This window comes from Ranitomeya imitator, chromosome 10 (assembly GCF_032444005.1).
Source record: "Ranitomeya imitator isolate aRanImi1 chromosome 10, aRanImi1.pri, whole genome shotgun sequence".
NCBI classification, from domain to species: domain Eukaryota; kingdom Metazoa; phylum Chordata; class Amphibia; order Anura; family Dendrobatidae; genus Ranitomeya; species Ranitomeya imitator.
Window position 1 is genome coordinate 53,659,081 of NC_091291.1, and position 20,475 is coordinate 53,679,555.

The window sequence follows — 20,475 nt, forward strand, 5'->3', positions numbered from 1 at the left end:
ATCAGGCAGAGGGCGCCGCGCACACTATATGCGTCATCGCGCCCTCTGCCTGAACAGTCAGAGCGCAGACGCCGGGAAGATGGAGGCGCCGGGAAGATGGAGCGACGCCCGGCGGCTGGAACGCGGACAGGTGAATATAACATACTTACCTAGTCCCAGCGATCCTCGCGCTGTCCCTGCCTTCCTCCCCGTATTCTGTGCTGCAGCATCTTCCTGTCAGCGGTCACCGGCACCGCTGATTAGAGAAATGAATAGGCGGCTCCGCCCCTATGGGAGGTGGAGCCGCTTATTCATATCTCTAATGAGCGGTCCCACGTGACCGCTGAAGAGGGGAAGACGCTGCAGCACAGAAGACGGGGAGGAAGGCAGGGACAGCGCGAGGATCGCTGGGACTAGGTAAGTATACCTCAGCGCCCTCTCCCCCTCACCCGCCGACCCCACCACTACCGTGACTCGAGTATAAGCCGAGGGGGGCACTTTCAGCCCAAAAATTTGGGCTGAAAATCTCGGCTTATACTCGAGTATATACGGTAAGTTCTTTCTGTGGTAAAAAGCGTAATTTAATTGGATTCGGTCTTTTGCTAAAGCATCAGAAAACTGTCGAAAAACATTTTACCCAAGATTGTGTGGAGGATACCAACCTTGCTGTGTATATCTCTTCTGCATGTGTATCAAGTTTTTCTTACCCGCAGAAGTGGTTATAGGTATAAAAACTGAGATAATATCTATCTAAACGTTCACCAATCTCAAATTCAGGACGAATGAAGCACATTTGGATTTGTGTTCTGTAGAGATGGGCGACCTCAACAGTATAGTTGTGCGTCCATACCCCACAGGCCAATGAGCTGTTGAAAGCGCTACCTCAGTGACTACCGGTGACTTCATCAAGGTTACTGCTGGTATCTGAGGCTGCATTCCCAGCCAGGCCATTGAACTGTGGTGACCTTGGTGAGTTCACCGCTAGGACGGTAAGGAAAAGTTTCACGTTCATTGGTGAGTTCACCACAGTGAAACTGTCACGATTCATTTTTGGATTTGTAGCAGATCTGGTTTCCCTCAGATTAAAACTTTTTTCTTTCATGCCGTTGGGGGTTAATGCAGTTTCTCCCCCGTGGCCTGCTAATGGAATTGCATTGCTGCTGGGTCTGCTGATGTGGCTGGTGACCACTCCCACCATCCTTCAAGAGGTCACCTGATGCATCAGCTGTCAGTGTTAGAGCAATCTGCAATGACCAAGCTAAAGTAAAGGAGCTTTCTAGGTGTAGTGGTGCTTCAGCTGAATGTGTTTATCTCATGGCTTTAACCTGCTGTGTGGTGCTTTGCAACAGAGAAAGCTAAGTGTTCCTTTTTTTAACCCTGTCCTTTTTGGTGTCTGTCTTTCCTTTTGTTGTATTAGTGCAGCTGTGGGATCAGTGCTCTCACCTGTCAGTTCCCTACTTGGGGATATGAGCAGGGCAAGTAAGGGATTAGGTATCCTGCTTGGCAACGGGGTGAAATAACCCGTATAGGGACGATAGTGAGATCAGGGCACATCCTCAGGTGAATGCAGGAGGTGTCCATTACCCCATTATCTATCGACAAGGCCCACCATTGTAATTGGTTCCCTGGTGTTCCCTGGTGTGTTTTGGCCATCTGTTGACTGACCATTCATGGGGTCGAGTCAAACCGTGTCAATCACATTGTGACATTAACACTGACCGAACATTTTTTTTTCTGGTGAGTCATGGCTCAAATGCAGGCGTTTGCCCAGCTGCTCCAGACCTTCACCGATGAGCTTAAGTGTCTGCGTGGTGAGGTGGTGCAGCAGCTGCAGCAGTTGTTGGGGTTCTGGGCTTCGGCTCCGGTGCAGGCTCAAAAAGAACCCAAGATATCTCTCCCTGACAGGTTTTCTGGAAGGAGAGATACATTTTTGTTTTTTAATGAAGCCTGCAAGTTGTACTTCAGGCTCCACCCTTGTTCATCAGGGAGTGAGGAACAACGGGTGAGGATTATAGTCTCCCTTTTCAAGGGTGATCCCCTAACCGGGGCCTTCTCCGTGCTGGCCAGTTCATCATCCTTAAGGTCGGTGGATGTGGTTTTCATGGTGTTGGCTCTGGTGTATGGTGATCTTGATGGCTTCTCTCTGGCGGAATCCTGACTCCGTAAGATCAAGCAGGGGGGCGGCCAGCTGAGGAGTACTGTTCAGAGTTCAGGAGGTGGGCCACTGACACACAGTGGAATGACCCTGCCCTTAGGAGCCATATTATGCAGGGTATGTCCCCAAGGTTGCAGGATTCTTTGGTGCAGTACGCTGCCCCTAGGTCATTGGAGGCCGTCATGAACCTTGTCATCCAGGTGGATAGACGCTTGAGGGAGAGGCATAAACCTAATGTGCCTCCTGTTATCCTTGCTAGGGAGGAGGACACACCGGTGCAGGGGGACAAACCCATGCAGGTGGGAGGAGTCGGTTTCCAAATGGGGTTGCCTGCGGTTTGGGGGCATATTATTTATGTGGGCAGACTGGTCATTTCATCCACTCAGAAGCCGCATCCCCCTGGTTGGGTGGAGGGAGGAGACCAGGGAGTGTATATTTCGTCCATTTTCTCATATCAGTGCACTATCCCTGCTAAAGTGGTGGTTGGAGGGGTGACAGACAATTCCAGTTCTTGTGGACAGTGGAGGAGCAGGTGTCAGTCTGATGGATGCTCACTTTGTCCAGACCCATGGCCTGAGGTGTAGTATGCTAGCAAAACCCCTAAGTGCCCAAGCCATTGACTCTGTCCCACTCAGCCTGGGGAGGGTGACTCAAGTCGTAGATGATATACACCTGCGTATATGGCCTCATCATGAAGAATCCCTGTTGTGCTACGTCTTGAGGGGAATACCAACACCCATCGTTTTAGGCCGCCCTTTGTTGAAAGACACAACCCAGTCATTGATTGGTGGTCCAGGGAAGTAGTCAGCTGGGATCAGTCGTGTGAGGGCCGTTGCCCAGGAGCTACTGTTTCTGCCATCTTTGTACAACCTTCTCCTTCTCTGGTGGTGGCAGCAAAGATGCTGCCAGGGATTAAGAGTAAGCCCAACCCTCAATGATCTCATTTCCGCTATTGACTCATAGAAACATAGAATGATAGAGTTGGAAGGGACATCCTGGGTCATCTGGTCCAATCCCCTGCTCAAAGCAGGATTCACTAAATCATCCCAGACAGATGTCTGTCCAGCCTTTGTTTGAAAACTTCCATGGAAGTAGAACTCACCACCTCTCGTGGGAGCCTGTTCGACTCATTGATCACCCTAACTGTCAAAAAGTTGTTTCTAATATCAAATTCAAATTCAAATTCAAATGAGCTTTATTGGCAGGACTAAGTACATGTTAGCATTGCCAAAGCATATGGTAAAAATACGGGGGTGGGGGAGGGGGGGCATATAGAGGTCCAGGGAATATCAAATTCCTTTTAGAGGATAGGGGATGTTTCCAGGGTGGAGTATAGGAGTCCATGACATATCGGGCTCTTTAGTCGGGGGATAGGGATATGTCCAGTGTTGGGGTACGGGAGTCCATGACATATCAGGCTCCTCTTAGTCTGTGGCAGGCACTGACATATTCCGCTGCTACGGCCACTGTTTCATATCTATTCTGTGTCTCCTCTCTTTCAGTTTCATCCCATTGCTTCTAGTCTTTCCTTGTTCAAATGAGAATAAAGATGATCCTTCTACAATGTGACAGCCTTTGAGATATTTGTAGACAGCTATTACGGCTCCTCTCAGTCTTCTTTTTTGCAAGCTAAACAGTCCCAAATCCTGTAACCGTTCCTCATAGGACATGGTTTGCTGACCGGTCACCATTCTGGTCGCTCTTCTCTGAACTTGCTCCAGTTTGTTGATGTCTTTTTTAAAATCTGTTGCCCAAAACTAGACACAGTATTCCAGATGAGGTCTGACCAAAGAGGAATAGAGGGCAATAATGACTTCACATCATCTTGACAGTATGCTTCTGTTAATACATCCCAGAATTGCATTTGTCTTTTTTCTGCTGCATCACACTGTTAACTCATGTTCATGTTGTGATCTATTAGTATATCCATGTCTTTTTCACATGTGCTGTTGCTTAGCCCTATTCCTCACTATCTTTCTGTTTATAGAGATCCTGGATTCTTCTATTCCTTTAATAGGACAGTGAAGATCAGTTGATGTTACAATTCCATTCTGAGAGAAAACATATGCAAAATAGGAATTTAAAAGTTTGGCATTCTCAACATCCTTTTTTACCAGTTCATCATTTTCATCCTGTAAAATAGCATCTTTGACTTTTTTTTTACTTTTGACATATCCCCAAAATCCTTTTTTATTGCTTTTGACATCCTCTTGCAAGCCTTAATTCATTGTCAGCTTTAGTTATCTGATTCATGCCTTTCCGGTTCTGCAAACAACATTATATTCTTCTTTAGATATGCCTCCCTCTTTCCACTTGATAAACATTTCTTTCTTCCTTTTTAGAATGTGTTTAAGTTCTGTGTTCATCCATCCTGGTTTCCTTAAGGCTATGTGCACACGTTGCAGATTATTTGCGGTTTCTCAGCATTTTTGCGCTATAAAAACGCTATAAAACCGCAAATAATCTGCATACATTAAGCATCCTATCATTTTTAATGAAATCCGCAACTTCTGTGCACATGATGTGCGTTTTTCCGCATGAAGAACGCATTGCGGAAAAATAATGAACCTGCTCATTAATTTTGCGTTTTTTTCGCGGTTTTCCCACTGTCTAATGCATTGGGAAATGTCCAGAAAAAAACGTGCAAAAATGCGCAAAAACCGCGTCAAAACCACGTCAAAACCGCGCAAAAATTGCGCAAAAAAAAGCATGCGGATTTCATGCGGAAATCTGGCAGAAATGTCCGGATTTTCACAGGAATCTTCTGCATGAATTCCTGAACGTGTGCACATAGCCTAAATGCTTTGTATTCTTCCCTCATTTTGGAATTGTTAATGATTGTGCTGTGATAATCTCATTTTTCAAGATTTCCCATCATTCCTGGACATTTTTGTCTTTAAGGATATCCAGCCATTGGATCCCTCCAATTCTCTTTCTGAGTCCCTTAAAATCTGTCTTTCTGAAATCTAACCTTGAAGTTTGAGTCTTCACAGGTCTTCCTCCTCTAGTTATCCAAAATTCTAAAATAGCATGGTCGCTACCTCCTAGGGTCCCAGCCACTCTTACCTCCTCAACCATTTCCTCCCTGTTTATATCATTAGATCCAAGGTAGCAGATCCCCTTGTTTTCTCTCCTACCTTTTGGAAGATAAAGTTATCAGCAAGAGAGGATAAGAATTAGCTAAACCTGTTAGTTTGACCTGAGATAGATTCACAACAAATGTCTGGATAGTTGAAATCTCCCATGACCACCATGTCATATTTTTTGGAGAACTTGGTCATTTGATGCATAAAGAGTTCACCCGTATCTTCAGCTTGTACAGGCGGCTTGTAGTAAATGCCTACAATGGTGTCCTTTCCGTTGTTCTCTCCTTGTATTCTTACCTAAACAATTTCCACAGAACTCCCAGTCTCTGAAGCTTTAATCTCTATGCAGATATATGCTTTTCTAACATACAATGTGACACCCTCCTCATTTATCAAGTCTGTTTCTTTCAAATAAGTTTTATACTTCTAGCCTTATATTTAAATCATGTGTATCGTCCCACCAAGTTTCAGTGATTCCAATGACATCATATTTCATCTCCTGTGTTAGGAATTCCAATTATCCTTGTTTGTTGCCCATGTTTTGTGCATTTGTGTGGAAACATTTTAGTTTGTGATTGGTTTCTCTTTCTCCAATATTTTTAGTATTTAGATTTTTTGGTCTTTATTCTTCCTTTTCACTTCTGGTAGCAGAGTTCTCAATAGCATTTGTCAGGTGTGTGGCTTTTTCTGGCATTTTGCTTCCCATCCCATATTGTTCTAGTTTAACCCCTTCATGACCGGGGGATTTTTCGTTTTTCCGTGTTCGTTTTTCGCTCCCCTCCTTCCCAGAGCCATAACTTTTTTATTTTTCCGTCAATTTGGCCATGTGAGGGCTTATTTTTTGCGGGACGAGTTGTACTTTTGAACGACATCATTGGTTTTAGCATGTCGTGTACTAGAAAACGGGAAAAAAATTCCAAGTGCGGTGAAATTGCAAAAAAAGTGCAATCCCACATTGGTTTTTTGCTTGGCTTTTTTGCTAGGTTCACTAAATGCTAAAAATGACCTGTCATTATGATTCTCCAGGTCATTACGAGTTCATAAACACCAAACATGACTAGGTTATTTTTTATCTAAGTGGTGAAAAAAAATTCCAAACTTTGCTAAAAAAAAAAAAAAAAAAAATTGCGCCATTTTCCGATACTCGTAGCGTCTCCATTTTTCGTGATCTGGGGTCGGTTGAGGGCTTATTTTTTGCATGCTGAGATGACGTTTTTAATGATAGCATTTCGGTGCAGATACGTTCTTTTGATCGCCCGTTTTAATGCAATGTCACGGCGACCAAAAAAACGTAATTCTGGCGTTTCGAGTTTTTTTCCCGCTACGCTGTTTAGCGATCAGGTTAATGCTTTTTTTTATTTGATAGATCGGGCAATTCTGAGCGCGGCGATACCAAATATGCGTAGATTTGATATTTTTTTTATTGATTTATTTTGATTGGGGCGAAAGGGGGGTGATTTAAACTTTTATGTTTTTTTTATTTTTTTCACATTTTTTTAAACTTTTTTTTTTAACTTTTGCCATGCTTCAATAGCCTCCATGGGAGGTTAGAAGCAGGCACAGCACGATCGGCTCTGCTACATAGCAGCGATCTGCTGATCGCTGCTATGTAGCAGAATTGCACGTGTGCTGTGAGCGCCGACCACAGGGTGGCGCTCACAGCGACGGGCAATCAGTAACCATAGAGGTCTCAAGGACCTCTATGGTTACCATTCACAAGCCTCGCCGACCCCCGATCATGTGACGGGGGTCGGCGATGACGTCATTTCCGGCCGCCCGGCCGGAAGCGGTAGTTAAATGCCGCTGTCTGCGTTTGACAGCGGCATTTAACTAGTTAATAGGTGCGGGCAGATCGCGATTCTGCCCGCGCCTATTACGGGCACATGTCAGCTGTTCAAAACAGCTGACATGTCCCGGCTTTGGTGCGGGCTCACCGCGGAGCCCTGCATCAAAGCAGGGGAGCCGGCATCGGACGGTATAGTACGTCCGATGCCGGTAAGGGGTTAAAGCTCTCCTGATGAGTGCAGCAAGGCAACTTCCAAGTGCGTGTTTTCCAGACTTCGTAAGGTGCACCACATCTCTAGCAAGCAGTCCCTCGCTTAGGTAATTCACTCTGTGATCCAGAAATCCAAATCCTTGCTGATGGCACTATCAATGTAGCCAGTTGTTCACCTGCAGAATCTTATTCCACCTCCTTGTTCCATGGCCATCCACTGTGAGAATGGAAGAGAAGACCACCTGCGCTCCCAGTTCTTTTCTTACCTAAGTTTTAAAAGTCACAGCAGATGGTTTCCAGGTCATTTCTTGCAGTGTCATTTGTTCTCAGATGTATTAGCAGGAATAGGTAGTTGTCTGTAGGTCTGAAGAGTCCTGATATTCTGTCAGACACACCTTTAGTTTTTGCACCTGGAAGACAGCATATTTCTCTTGAGGTCATATCCGGTCTGCAGATAGCGGCCTCTGTTCCTCTCAACAGGGAATTCCCCATGACAACAACTCTCTGTTTCTTCACAACATTATTCTTTCTCCATCAAGGAGTTCTCAGAGGGCGTACAAGGTTCTTCTTTGTGGGTAAAGTCTTATGTTGATGTATTTCTTCATCGTTCTCCTGCGTGAGAGCCTGGTACTGGTTTCAGAGCAGTATGGGTGCTGACTGCCTCCTGATCCTCCTGCTTCTCTGTGTCACAAGCTTTTGTTTCCCTGTTTCTTCAGGTGCACTTTGAATTTCTTCTCTTTCTGGAACATGAAGAGATAATTCTGCTCTGTCTAAGAACTCTTCACCTTCCTTAATGGTTTTCAATGTAGCTAACCACTCTTCTAGATTTTGCAACTTTTCCTCCAAAAGGGACACAAGCTTGCATTTCTGGCATGTGAAATTTGGCTTTTTCACTGGTACGTCTGTGAACATGTAGCAAGAAATGCAGCTCACCAAATGGCTCCTAGTGTCTTCCATGTTCTTACTGTTAAAGATATATTAAAGCGGTGAAAAACGTGGCAAAATTCACGAGCCTGTAGGTGAGCAGTTAACCGATGTCCTCCTTTCAGCAGCAAAGGCCAAAATCCAGTGTTCTTTGAGCTCGCAGAGACACTTCACTTATCCCAGAATGCACTGGGAATATGCAAATTTTCTCCTCAGGACTTCACCCCTGGTTTACCCATGTCCTCCTTTCAGCTGCAATGGCCAAAGTCCAGTGTTCTTTGAGTTCACAGAAGCACTTCATTTATCCCTGATTTCACTGGGACTATGCAAATTCTCTCCCCGGAACACCTCCCCTCGTTTACCGATGTCCTCCTTTCAGCTGCAACGGCCAAAATCCAGTTTTCTTTGAGCTTGTGGAGACACTTCACTTATCCCAGAATGCACTGGGGATTTGCAAATTCTCTCCTCAGGACTCCTCCCATAGTTTACCGATGTCCTCCGTTCAGCTGCAACGGCCAAAATCCAGTGTTCTTTGTGTTCGCAGAAGCACTTAATTTATCCCAGAATGCACTGGGAATATGCGGAGACTCTTCACTTATCCCAGAATGCACTGGGAATATGCAAATTCTCTCCTCAGGACTCCTCCCTTCCCCCTCCTGTTTTGGTTCTGTTTGATGAGAGGAAGAGCTGGTTTTATGAGAGGAGGGAGTGGGGACTGGGGAGAAGTCAGAGTAGCAGCAGACTATATATATATTTTTTTTAAATTAACTTAATGTGTGTATATTTCGGTAACAAATCAGGACACCGAAAGCATTGACAACGTTCACATACAAAAACTTCTGTAAATGGCTTCTGAAGTCACATGGCCCTCTCTATATAGAAAGCATTCATGCTGTTTTGCTGGTGCCATTTTGTAAGTGTAACAGTGCAGAGAGGCTGCTGCTGCAAGTTGTCAAATATTTAGGTAGCATTCTGTGCTGTGTGAAATGAAGCTTTTAGTATCTAACTAGTTTGTGCTAATAGTTTTTGCAGGCAGGATTCCACATTTCCTACTCAAAATCGATTGTGCTATTACTTTGTTGCAGTGAGGACTCAGGTCACATATGTTAATCAAAATCATAAAGGCTAATATTAGGATGCAAGCAGGAAGGAGGCTCCATTTGTTAATCAAAATCATTAGGGCTAATATTGGGATGCAGCCAAGAGTCCCCATTTACTAATCAAAATCATTAGGGCTAATAATTGGGTGCAGCCAAAAGGCACTGTTTACTAATCAAAATGGTTAGGGATAATAATAAGGTGCAGCCAGAAGCTCCATTTGCTAATTAAAATGGTTAGGGCTAATATTGGGGTGCAGGCACCAGTCCTCATTTGCTAATCCAAATAGTTTTGGCCAACATTGTGCTGCAGTCAGGACTTCGGAGGTCACATTTACTAATCAAAATAGTTTGGGCTAATATTCTGGTTCAGGCACTAGGCCACATTTCACAATCCAAATCAATGCAAAATCCAAATTTTTTGGCCTAGTACTCTGGTGCAGCCACCATAAATATTTAGGAATAATAATCTGATGGAAGCACCAGACCTCATTTCATAATCAAAATTGCTTTTGATAATACTCTTGATTTCTTAATGAAAATCTTTAGTGCTAATTCTGTGGTTCCGCCACCAGTCCACATTTCAGCATCTAACTCCTTTGTGCTAATCATATAAAACAAAAAAACGGAGTATATAGATCCCAATACACATATTTAAAAATATAAGTTTTTTATTAATCAACAATATTTCTGAAAACATTACATCAGTAAATACATATATAGCACAGGATAAAGTGAGGAGGAAACAGATGGTAGCGGCGAAACAGAAAGAAAAGTATATATCACATTCTTGGGCCTGCTAGTACATCCCTTAGGGGGGCTGTGTGTGGAACTTGGAAAGACATCCATACACGATGGGTAAGCTGCTTGGTACTTATGAATGGTAATATCTTTGCACTGTGGCACTTTAACTAATAATTTAACTATGGGAGATTGTGGCATTTTGTTACATGAAATCCTTATACTAGTGATCTTGTACTAGCAGCCCCAGGAATGTGATATATACTTTTCTTTCTGTTTCGCCGCTACCATCTGTTTCCTCCTCACTTTATCCTGTTCTATATATGTATTTACTGATGTAATGTTTTCAGAATATTGTTGATTAATAAAAAACTTATATTTTTAAATATGTGTATTGGGATCTATATACTCCGTTTTTTTGTTTTATATATATTGGGGAGTAACCTGGGCTGTCCCAGAGATTTGGGCAAAAATATTGGGAGAGATATATTTGTTTTCTCTCGGCCAAAAAATTATGATAATTTTTGTGAGTTTTGTGTGGAGTTTGTGCTAATCATGTAGTCCAGCTACCAGTCCACATTTTAACTAATTAAACTTTTGTGCTAATTCTGTGGTCTGTGGTCACACTATATCAGCCAATAAATACTGATTATTAATTTAGTGACATGTGATTGACACATCTGGGGCCTAGGGTTGTGAAACAGCTGATAAAAAGAAGGGAAGGGTACATTCAACATGACTGAGAAAAAGCAAGGTTGTGGTGGAAGGGGGAATAGGCTTGTGCTCGAGGTGTACGTGGGGTAGGTGGTAATGTTACTGAAAGTTTTACTGAACAAACACTGGCTCATCCTAACAAAAGACAACTGACATCTTATGTTACTGGGCAGGCCTTATACTGTAGCTGAGGGCCTGAAAAAGCATGTGCTTCAGTAAATGGCAAGCATTGCATCAAGTGGCCTCTCCTCCTCTTACTCCATCTTAACATCCCACACAGTTCAGTCCTCAGAGGTGGCACCCCAATTACCATTGTTTCCCCAGTATCACAACTCTCCAACCACCAAACTGACCCAGAGTACAAATAGTATAATTGTGCAGCATGGATGCGTGGGACAGGGACTGGGACAGAGCTTGGACTAGCTTTTCTATCTTAAACATAGATCAGTAACAGGAGGATGAGTGACAGATGTGGGACTGGTGCTCTGAGAGCCCTACCAAATTCAGACAACACACATGAAGGAAACCCAACTTGGAGTCCAAAGATTTCCAAAAATTAGAAGCATACATCAGGAAAAGTGGCATCAATTGACCCACAGTAGAAATTTTATAATGGCACAGCAGCAGTCAGTCATGGGCAATTTATGAGCAAGGATCTGAGCCAGCATTTATGACTTTGAATTTAAGTTGAAATTAGGTGGTGGGTGAGGGACCGATGTGGGCCTGCTGTGAGGGAGCCCTGATACCTCATGCAACAGCTCTAAACGCTTTTCTGCTCAGCCTCACTCTGTTGAAACTACTACTTTTAGAAACTGTAAATAATTAGAATCAGAGCAATATTCAAAGTATACAGTGTCTGACCATGTCATAAATGACTTCCTCAGACCTGTCAATATGACACAAACTTCCACAAGTATAAAAAATTTGAGCAATTAGAGTAATAAAATCTGTATTCAAGATGTATCAAAATAAGTTTATTTATACACAGACAAAAAGCATAGGGAGCAATAAAATCACTAGAATTTTGAATATATAAGTATTATATAGGTAAATTTACATGCGAAGGACAAAGAGCAAAAACAAAAAAAGTCTGGAAGATAACACTACAATGAAACTATCAATAGGACCGGTGGGACCAAGTTCTTGAAAAAACTAAACCATGATAAACAGTGTGTATGGGCATTTAAGAGGCCGGTAGTAAAGTGGATAGTTCAAAATTGATCCTCACCCACATTGATCATAGTGCTGCTACCAAATTGCCAGCCCCTACATGCGTTACCTATGCAGTGAATGCAAGGGCAGTGAATGTGAGTGCTGCCAAAAATTTGGAGGCACTCCAATGCCCCTTGGAAAAGACGTGGAGGAGGGCTTTATAAAAAATAAAATGTTCCCATTAGAAAGTATACTTGTAATACCCATGCACTAAGTGTATGGGCGTACAAACATTTACCCCTGGGGGTATACATGAACATACTGTATAACAATGTTTTTTTATGGGCATCATAAACACACTTTAAAAAAATCATGTGGGTGTTGCTTCGCAGACAACAGTCACCCTGGTGATATGGAGGATGAGGATGAGGAGAAGGTGGAAGGACAACAGCAAACAGCCAAAATCAGGAAGAGTATACCCATGTGTGGGTGTGAAGAAGTGCATGGGAATAGACATCTCAAAAAAGACACTGGATTTGAGTTTATGTTAGGCTGCTATCATTCGGTGGTGTATAGAAGTCTGGCCCATTCCAGCCCTTGTTCATTTTTATAAGAGACAGCCTGTCAGCATTTTCAGTTGACAGGCAGATGTGCTTATCAGTTATAATTCCACCAGCAGCACTAAAAACCCGCTTTGACCAAACACTAGCAGCAGGGAAGGCCAGGACCTCCAAGGCGTAGAGAGCCAGTTCATGCCACGTGTCCAGCTTAGATACCCAATAATTATAAGGCACAGAGAAATCACGGAGGACCTTGGTTCAGTCAGCAAGGTACTCCCTCAGCATCTTCCCAAACTTTGCACTCCTTGTCAGAGTACCCCGCACCTCAGGGCCTGTGTGATGGAGGGTCTGATAAAACTCTCAGTCATAACTTTAACAGTCTTGCTCTTCCTCTGCTGGATTGAAGTTGTGTCTCTCTTTCCTGTACTCCTTGGTTGTGCAACGAACTGTGACCTCTGCCACCAGCGTTTTCAGATGGGGCTTTTTTTAATAAATTCCACAACAAGGGCCTTCTGATACTGCCCCATTTTAGTAGACTTGTCCGCTTGGGGAATAATAGATAAAAGTTCTCCTTGTAACTTGGGAAGACATGGCACCAACCAGTGTCACCCAAAATTTTGAGAATGTGAGGGTCACGGGAAAGGCAGGATGACAAATTCAGCCTTGCATGCCAGACTGCTAACAGGCAAGATTTCCGTGTCCTCACCAAAATGATGACTGACATGCTATCCTCCTCCTTCTCCTCCTCCCTGTCCTCAGGCCATCCACGCTGAACAGAAGGTATGACAGTTGTGCAGGTTTTACAGTCTATAGTGCATGAAACTAGCTCCTGTCCTTCCGACTTCTCCTCCCCTTCCTCATTGTCACCCAATCCACGTTGGGATGAGATGAGGCTGGGCTGTGTGTAATCACCCTGTATGGTTCTTTGCTCCATCTTATTGTGTTCTGCCTGTAATGCTTCCTCTTTGACTGTGAGCAGAGAGCGTTTCAGAAGACAGAGAAGCAGGATGATGATGCTAATTATGGTGTTATCACCGCTTACCATCTTGGTGGAGTCCTAAATGTTTTGGAGGATCGTACATATGGCTGACATCCATGTCCTCTCCTGAGGTCTTATGTGTGGAGTCTGAACTGAATACCGACAGCCTTGTTGATGCTGGTAGTCACCAACTGCCCTCTTCTGCTCACAAATTTATCCCAACATCTTCAGTGTAGAGTTCCAATGCGTGGGAACATCATACAGAAGCCGTTGAGCCGGTAGCTGCAAATGCTACTAAAGCACGGCAAGGGTAGCTAACTTTCTAAAATGGGCACACAGGTGGCATACTTTGACAAGCAGATTGGGTAGTTTTTGAGAAACTGCTGAACAATGAGGTTAAGCACATGGGCCAGCCATGGTACATGTGTGAGCCGCGATCAGCTTTCAGCCATTGTCACATGACCATGCCTGGCTGTAGGTTCAGTGGTGTCAGCTACAGATCTGCCTCTCTTTCAGAGCGGTCCACAACTCTTCAGCATTGTGCGGTTTGTCACCTAAGATTATTAGCTTCAGCATAGCCTGTTGCCGCTTGGCTGAGGCAGTGCTGCAGGGCTTCCAGCTTGTGACTGATGTGGTAATTTCAGAGATTGAGCCTGAAGAATAGGAGAAGGAGGTGCATGAGCTGTAGACTGTGGGGGAGCAACCCTAATTGACCTAGGGCCCGCAATCCTCAGCATCGGGAGCATGTGTTCTATGTCAACGTCCGACTGGGTCCTGCCTTCCACTATGTTAACCCAGTGTGCCATCAGCGAGATGTAGTGTCCCTTGCCAACGAGCACTTGCCCCTGTGTCAGTGGTTAGGTGGACTTTCCCAGTAACTGCATTGTTGAGGGCATGGTTAACGCTGTGGGACATGTACTTGTGTAATGCGGGAATGGCACACCGGGAGAAATAGTGGCAACTGGGTACTGAGTACCAAGGGACAGCCGCTGCCAAAATGTTGCAGAAAGATTCCATCTCCATGAGCCTAAAAGGTAACATTGCGATTGCAAGGCGTCACGAAATGTGAGAATTTAGTAGTGTGGCCTGTGTGGTGTTGGCTGCGTATTTGCGCTTACGTTCCAAGGACTGGGGTATGGACAACTGAACGCTGTGCTGGGACAATGACGTGGACATGCTTGCTGATGATGCTAGTTGAGTGTGAGCAGCGACAGGTGCAGAGCAAGAGGCATCTTCGCATTCACCATGCAAAGGGGATTGGCTTGCACACACAACAGCGGAATAAGCAGTGGTGTCACCAACAGACACTGTTCCTTGACAATGGGGTTATGCCCACAAAGTTGGGTGCTTTGCTGCTATGTGCCTGTTCATGTTATTGTGGTCAGGCTGGTATTTTTACTCCTGCTGATGCTGGCCTGGCAGGTGATGCATATGGCCTTTTTGGGGCAGAGTCTTTAAAAAAGCAACCAGACTCGGGAAAACCTAACAGTTGGAATGGCAACTTCCATCATATTGGTGTTACGAGGAATGGTTGCCTGCCTTCTGTCTGCGGCCACCACACTGCTTCTTTCTGCCTGTTTGGGAGCTATGCCTCCCTCTCTCTGTGTGCTACTGCCCTCACTCTGCATGTCCTCTTGCCAGGTTGTTTCAGTTACTATATCATCCACCACTTCATCTTCCACATCCACACCCTGCTCCTCCTCATGACTTTCTAGCAATTGTGTCTCATCATCGTCCACTTTTTGTGACACTTTCCCAATGTTGCCTTCATGTGACCGTGGCTGCTGAAATATTTGTGCATCACTACATGCGATCTCCTCTTGCCCCGCTTCAAGTGGACTGGGTGAGAGGCCCGAATCTATAAATGGAAAAGTGAACAGCTCTTCAGAGTGTCAAAATGTGGGGTCAGTTGTCTCCGGGCTCTCAGCTTGGTTGGAGTAAGGAGGATCAGGGTGAGGAATATGTGGGCCAGACTCACAGCTACTGAGGCTTGACTGTGTGGAAGATAGGGTGGTTATGGAGGCAAAGTGACTGGAAGCATTATCCGCTATCCCACCAACAACCTTTTGACACTGCTCTGGGTTCAATAGTGATGTGCTGCGGTCCCCTAGTAATTGGGACAGGAAGGTCAGACCAGAAGATGTGGGTGTTTGTTTAGGCACAATTTAAGCTTGTCCACGGCCTCGGCCTCTACATGCACCATGAACATCACGTCCAGTTCCCTCATCCCTTGCCACGCGCCTTGCCCATTTTAAATGGAGGACAATATTTTCCACATTCACTACAAATGGCTGAATTTGGAGCAAACTTATTTGTGATCCATTTGATGGACAAACCACAGTTTTAAACAGATGGATTTCTATATCTGTAATATGGAAAGGATCTGGCTGTATTCTGCAGTGTCAAAAAGCAAATTGAGGAGAAAAACATTGTTTTCTGGATTACTTTTTAAGCAAATAATCAGGATTAAGATCCCCAAAAAATTATTCCTGGCCCCTGACACCTGGGACTATGTCTAGAAATATCTGTCAAAGCAGCAGCAGCAGACAGAACTGGAATGGACCCTCTTGCTATAGTCTGCTGTTATGATCTGGTGGTTTAGGAGCAACATGGGACGAGCTCTGAAGGAAGTGGTACCTGCACTGACCGCAGTCCCTAAGCTCAACACAACACTAGAAGTAGACGTGGGATGCTCCCAACACTCCCCAGGCACCCCGCCACAGCCCGAGAACCAACTACCCCCAAAGATAGAAACAGGAAAACTATCTTGCCTCAGAGAAAATCCCCAAAGGATAGACAGCCCCCCACAAGTAATGACTGTGAGTGGAGAGGGAAAAGACATACACAGAATGAAACCAGGATGAGCACAGGAGGCCAGTCTAGCTAGATAGATAGGACAGGATGGAATACTGTGCGGTCAGTAAAAAACACTACAAAAAATCCACAGAGTTTACAAAAATCTCCACACCTGACTAAAGGTGTGGAGGGTAAATCTGCTTCCCAGAGCTTCCAGCATCACTGAATTAATTCATACTGACAAGCTGGACAAACATAGAAAGCACAGAACGGATAAGTCCACAACCTGTGGACAGAAAAGAGCAAGCAAGGACTTAGCTTTGCTGAACTGGTCAGGATAACAGGGAAATCCAAAGAGATGTGAATCCAACCAGGAACCATTGACAAGTGGCACAAGCTGAAGGAAAGAGCCAGGCTAAATAGCCGAGCAGAATAGACAATCAGTGGAAGCAGCTGCTGACAGCTAAATCCAAGGAGCAGCCATTCCACTTAAAACCACCGGAGGGAGCCCAAGAGCGGAATTCACAACAGTCTGCCACTTAGGCTACTTTCACACTTCCGTCATTTGTCCTCCGTCGCAATCCGTCAGTTTGGACAAAAAAACGGATCCTGCAAATGTGCTTGCAGGAATCGTTTTTTACCCATAGACTTGTATTAGCGACGGATCGCAACGGATCAATGTAACTTTTTTTGTGCGTCGCGTCCGCCATTTTCGACCGCTCATGCGCGGCCGAAACCCCACCCTTCCTCCCTGCAGAATGGGCAGTGGATGCATTGAAAAACTGCATCTGCTGCCCACGTCGTGCAGTAATTTCACAACATCCGTCGGTATTGCGACGGGCCCGTACCGACGGAAATGTGAAAGTAGCCTTACACTGCCTGCATGCCTCCTAGCACTGATAACTATGCAGCTGGATTAGTCCTCAGAAGGACTGTTAGTTGAAATGGAAACAGTGCCTTGCGAAAGTATTTGTCTCCCTGGAACTTTTCAACCTTTTCCCACATGTCATGCTTCAAACATAAAGATACCAAATGTAAATTTTTGGTGAAGAATTAACAACAAGAGGAGCACAATTGTGAAGTTGAATGAATTTTATTGGTTATTTTAAACTTTTGTGGAAATTCAAAAACTGAAAACGTATACCTGATAAACGTATCCAGGTGTTAGAATGACCAAGTCAAGGTCCAAACCGCAATCCAATCGAGAATCTGTGGAAAGAGCTGAAAACTGCTGTTCATAAACGATCTCCATCAAACCTCACTGAGCTCGAGCTGTTTGCCAAGGAAAAATGGGCAAGAATTTCAGTCTCTCGATATACAAAACTGATAGAGACATACCCCAAGCGACTTGCAGCTGTAATCACAGCAAAAGGTGGTGCAACAAAGTATTAAGTTAAAGGGAACCTGTCACCTGAATTTGGCGGGACTGGTTTTGGGTCATATGGGCGGAGTTTTCGGGTGTTTGATTCACCCTTTCCTTACCTGCTGGCTGCATGCTGGCTGCAATATTGGATTGAAGTTCATTCTCTGTCCTCCGTAGTACACACCTGCGCAAAGTAATCTTACCTAGCGCAGGCGTGTACTATGGAGGACAGAGAATGAACTTCAATCCAATATTTCGGCCAGCATGCAGCCAGCAGGTAAGGAAATGGTGAATCAAACACCCGAAAACTCCGCCCATATGACCCAAAACTGGTCCCGCCAAATTCAGGTGACAGGTTCCCTTTAAAGAGGCCGAATAATATTGCACGCCCCACTTTTCAGTTTTTTAATTTCCAGAAAAATGTAAAATAACCAATAAATTTCGTTCAACTTCACAATTGTGTTCCACTTGTTGTTGATTCTTCACCAAAAATTTACATTTGGTATCTTTACATTTGAAGCATGATATGTGGGAAAAGGTTGAAAAGTTCCAGGGAGCCAAATACTTTCGCAAGGCATTGTATATCTGTGACCTTGTCTCCTGGTACTTACCTGCACACAACCTCTGATGATCCTGACAAGATCTTCTCTACTCCCTTCTTATCTCCTCTTCCCCCAATCACATACAAGCTTTCCCCCGCACATCCCCCCTAATCTGGAACTCTCTACCCCAACATATCAGACTCTCGCCTACCGTGGAAACCTTCAAAAGGAAACTGAACACTCACCTCTTCCAACAAGCCTACAACCTGCAGTAACCACCGATTCACCTGTGGCGGAGCGCCAGGGCCGTAGCCATGGCTGAGACTAATGGCTCTTACGCACCCTGGTCTCCCACCACATAGAAACGATGTCCTTTCGTCAATGTACTTGCATCTCTGCTCTCTGCACCTTAAGGGTCTCCTCTGAGTTGCTGAAGACCCCCTCCATACGATTGTGAACAAACAGAGACACAGTCCAATTTAAACTTTAAACAAATAACTTTACTTCTTCCTTTTCCAGCACATCCATATCAGATACAGCATCACTGTAGGGTTCCAGGCAATTCACAACCTTCACTTTCCCTGTATTCTTCCCTACATTTTTCAGTAAGTGCCAGGATCATACAGTTCCATCTGGTACCACAGCGTCCTCCCTGTTCAGCTTTACTATGTTCAGGAGATCCCTCATCCACTTTGCAACAGACATGGGGGAATCTGCCCATGAAGTAAGCTGCCACATGTTGAGCGACCTGTGTCCCTCAACTGCTGTGGCTTTGACTACAGCTTCTGTTCCCACTGCTGCTGTCATTGCTGCCCTTCTGGCCCAGTGGCCCTGGATGGCTGGGCTTCTTACTTCTAATGTTGCGGAGGCAACCGCACTGTATGGGCTCTAAGGCCCTTCTGCTATAAAAAGGAAATACCCTCTTTCTTATCCACGGTTGGCTCCTCCTAAATAACTATATTCACTAATGTACCCCCATATAGTGTAATAACTGAGGTACTGCACTCTCCCTATTAATAATGTACAAATAGCTAGATATAGCAATAACTATACAATAATACATATAATGCAATATATGAAGAAAGGGAGTGGGGCATCACACGGTCCCGATGCACCCCTTACACATCAAACCACTACATGACCAGCTCTGCCATTGCCTATTGTATCCTCACCCATCCCTTGTAGATTATGAGCCCTCGCGGGCAGGGTCCTCCTCTCCTCCTGTACCAGTCACCACTTGTATTTTTTAAGATTACTGTACTAGTTTTTTATTATATATGCCTCTCTTCACATGTAAAGTGCCATGGAATAAATGGTGCTATAACAAATAGTAATAATAATATTTTAGTAGTAAACTACAGTATTTTTCTGTTATGCAAGCATTAGTACAAAGATCTCAGTCTGAATATAGCTTTATTCCAGAATCATCAGTGTTGCATTATCATCCTTGGAAAATTGGGTTCAAGGCAAATAAAAAAGTTTGCATTATGATGATTCTTACACATGTTGCATGGATTTCTAAAGCAAAGCATAACATTTTACTTACTTTTGCTTTAGATTCAAAAAAAGATTTTGCAAAAATGTGCTGTGGTAGGTGGGAAGATAATATTCTTGGAGAATCCATTTTTTTAATTATTTCTGCATGATCCACTGCTTCAAACCATGGTGATCTCATGTAGCTAGGTACAGTGTTGCTTTTTACAACTTCTCCTTTGTGTTTAATTAAATTTAAGATTTCTATCATCCAAAAAGTACCTGCAAAAAATAAGTAACACGTTTTGTTATACTTGTTCCTTCATATTTGCAAAGCTACTGAGTACATAAAATTAAAGGAAAGTAATAAGAAAATGACCAATTTTTATATCAGATTTTTTGTGCTAAAAGTATTTTGTAAATAAATATAAATATTCACTGCTCTCCACGCCCATGGTAGTGGAGACCAGTGAATAATCATTCTCTTTAGTAGCAATCACACGTAATTACCCGGCAGCTGCAGGAGTCAGCAGCTGTGGCTAACACTGTACAATCTATTAAACATCGGTAAATATTCACTGCTCCACACACCCATAGTCCCAGGTGTTGGGAGCAGTGAGCATTTCGGCAGCTGTCCTCTGCTTAAAGGCAGAGCATGACGTCACTTTCAAGAACTGCTTCCAAACATAAACCAGCTGCTGCCATCAGAATATTCCGCTGCTAGAAGAGGGAAAGTAAGAAGAATGATATTTGCTTATCACGATAGGCATAGGGTCCATGCAAGCCAGGATGGGGATGTGGGGGTCATGCATACCAGTATCGGGATGTGGGAGCCATGCATATCAGTATCGGGATGTGGGGGCCATACATATCAGTATCGGGATGAGGGGACCATGCATACCTGGATGAGGATGAGGG

At 44.2% G+C, this 20,475-nt stretch overlaps 1 protein-coding gene across 1 annotated transcript in view; it reads right to left on the minus strand.

Annotated features, from left to right (window-relative positions):
* The window catches only part of LOC138651037 (sulfotransferase 2B1-like), a 173,279-nt gene that overhangs the window by 64,853 nt on the left and 87,951 nt on the right, over positions 1-20,475 (minus strand). Inside the window, exon 4 of the mRNA XM_069740975.1 lies at positions 19,631-19,839. Within this exon, the coding sequence (XP_069597076.1) occupies positions 19,631-19,839 (209 nt within the window). The remainder of the gene's footprint in view (positions 1-19,630; positions 19,840-20,475) is intronic.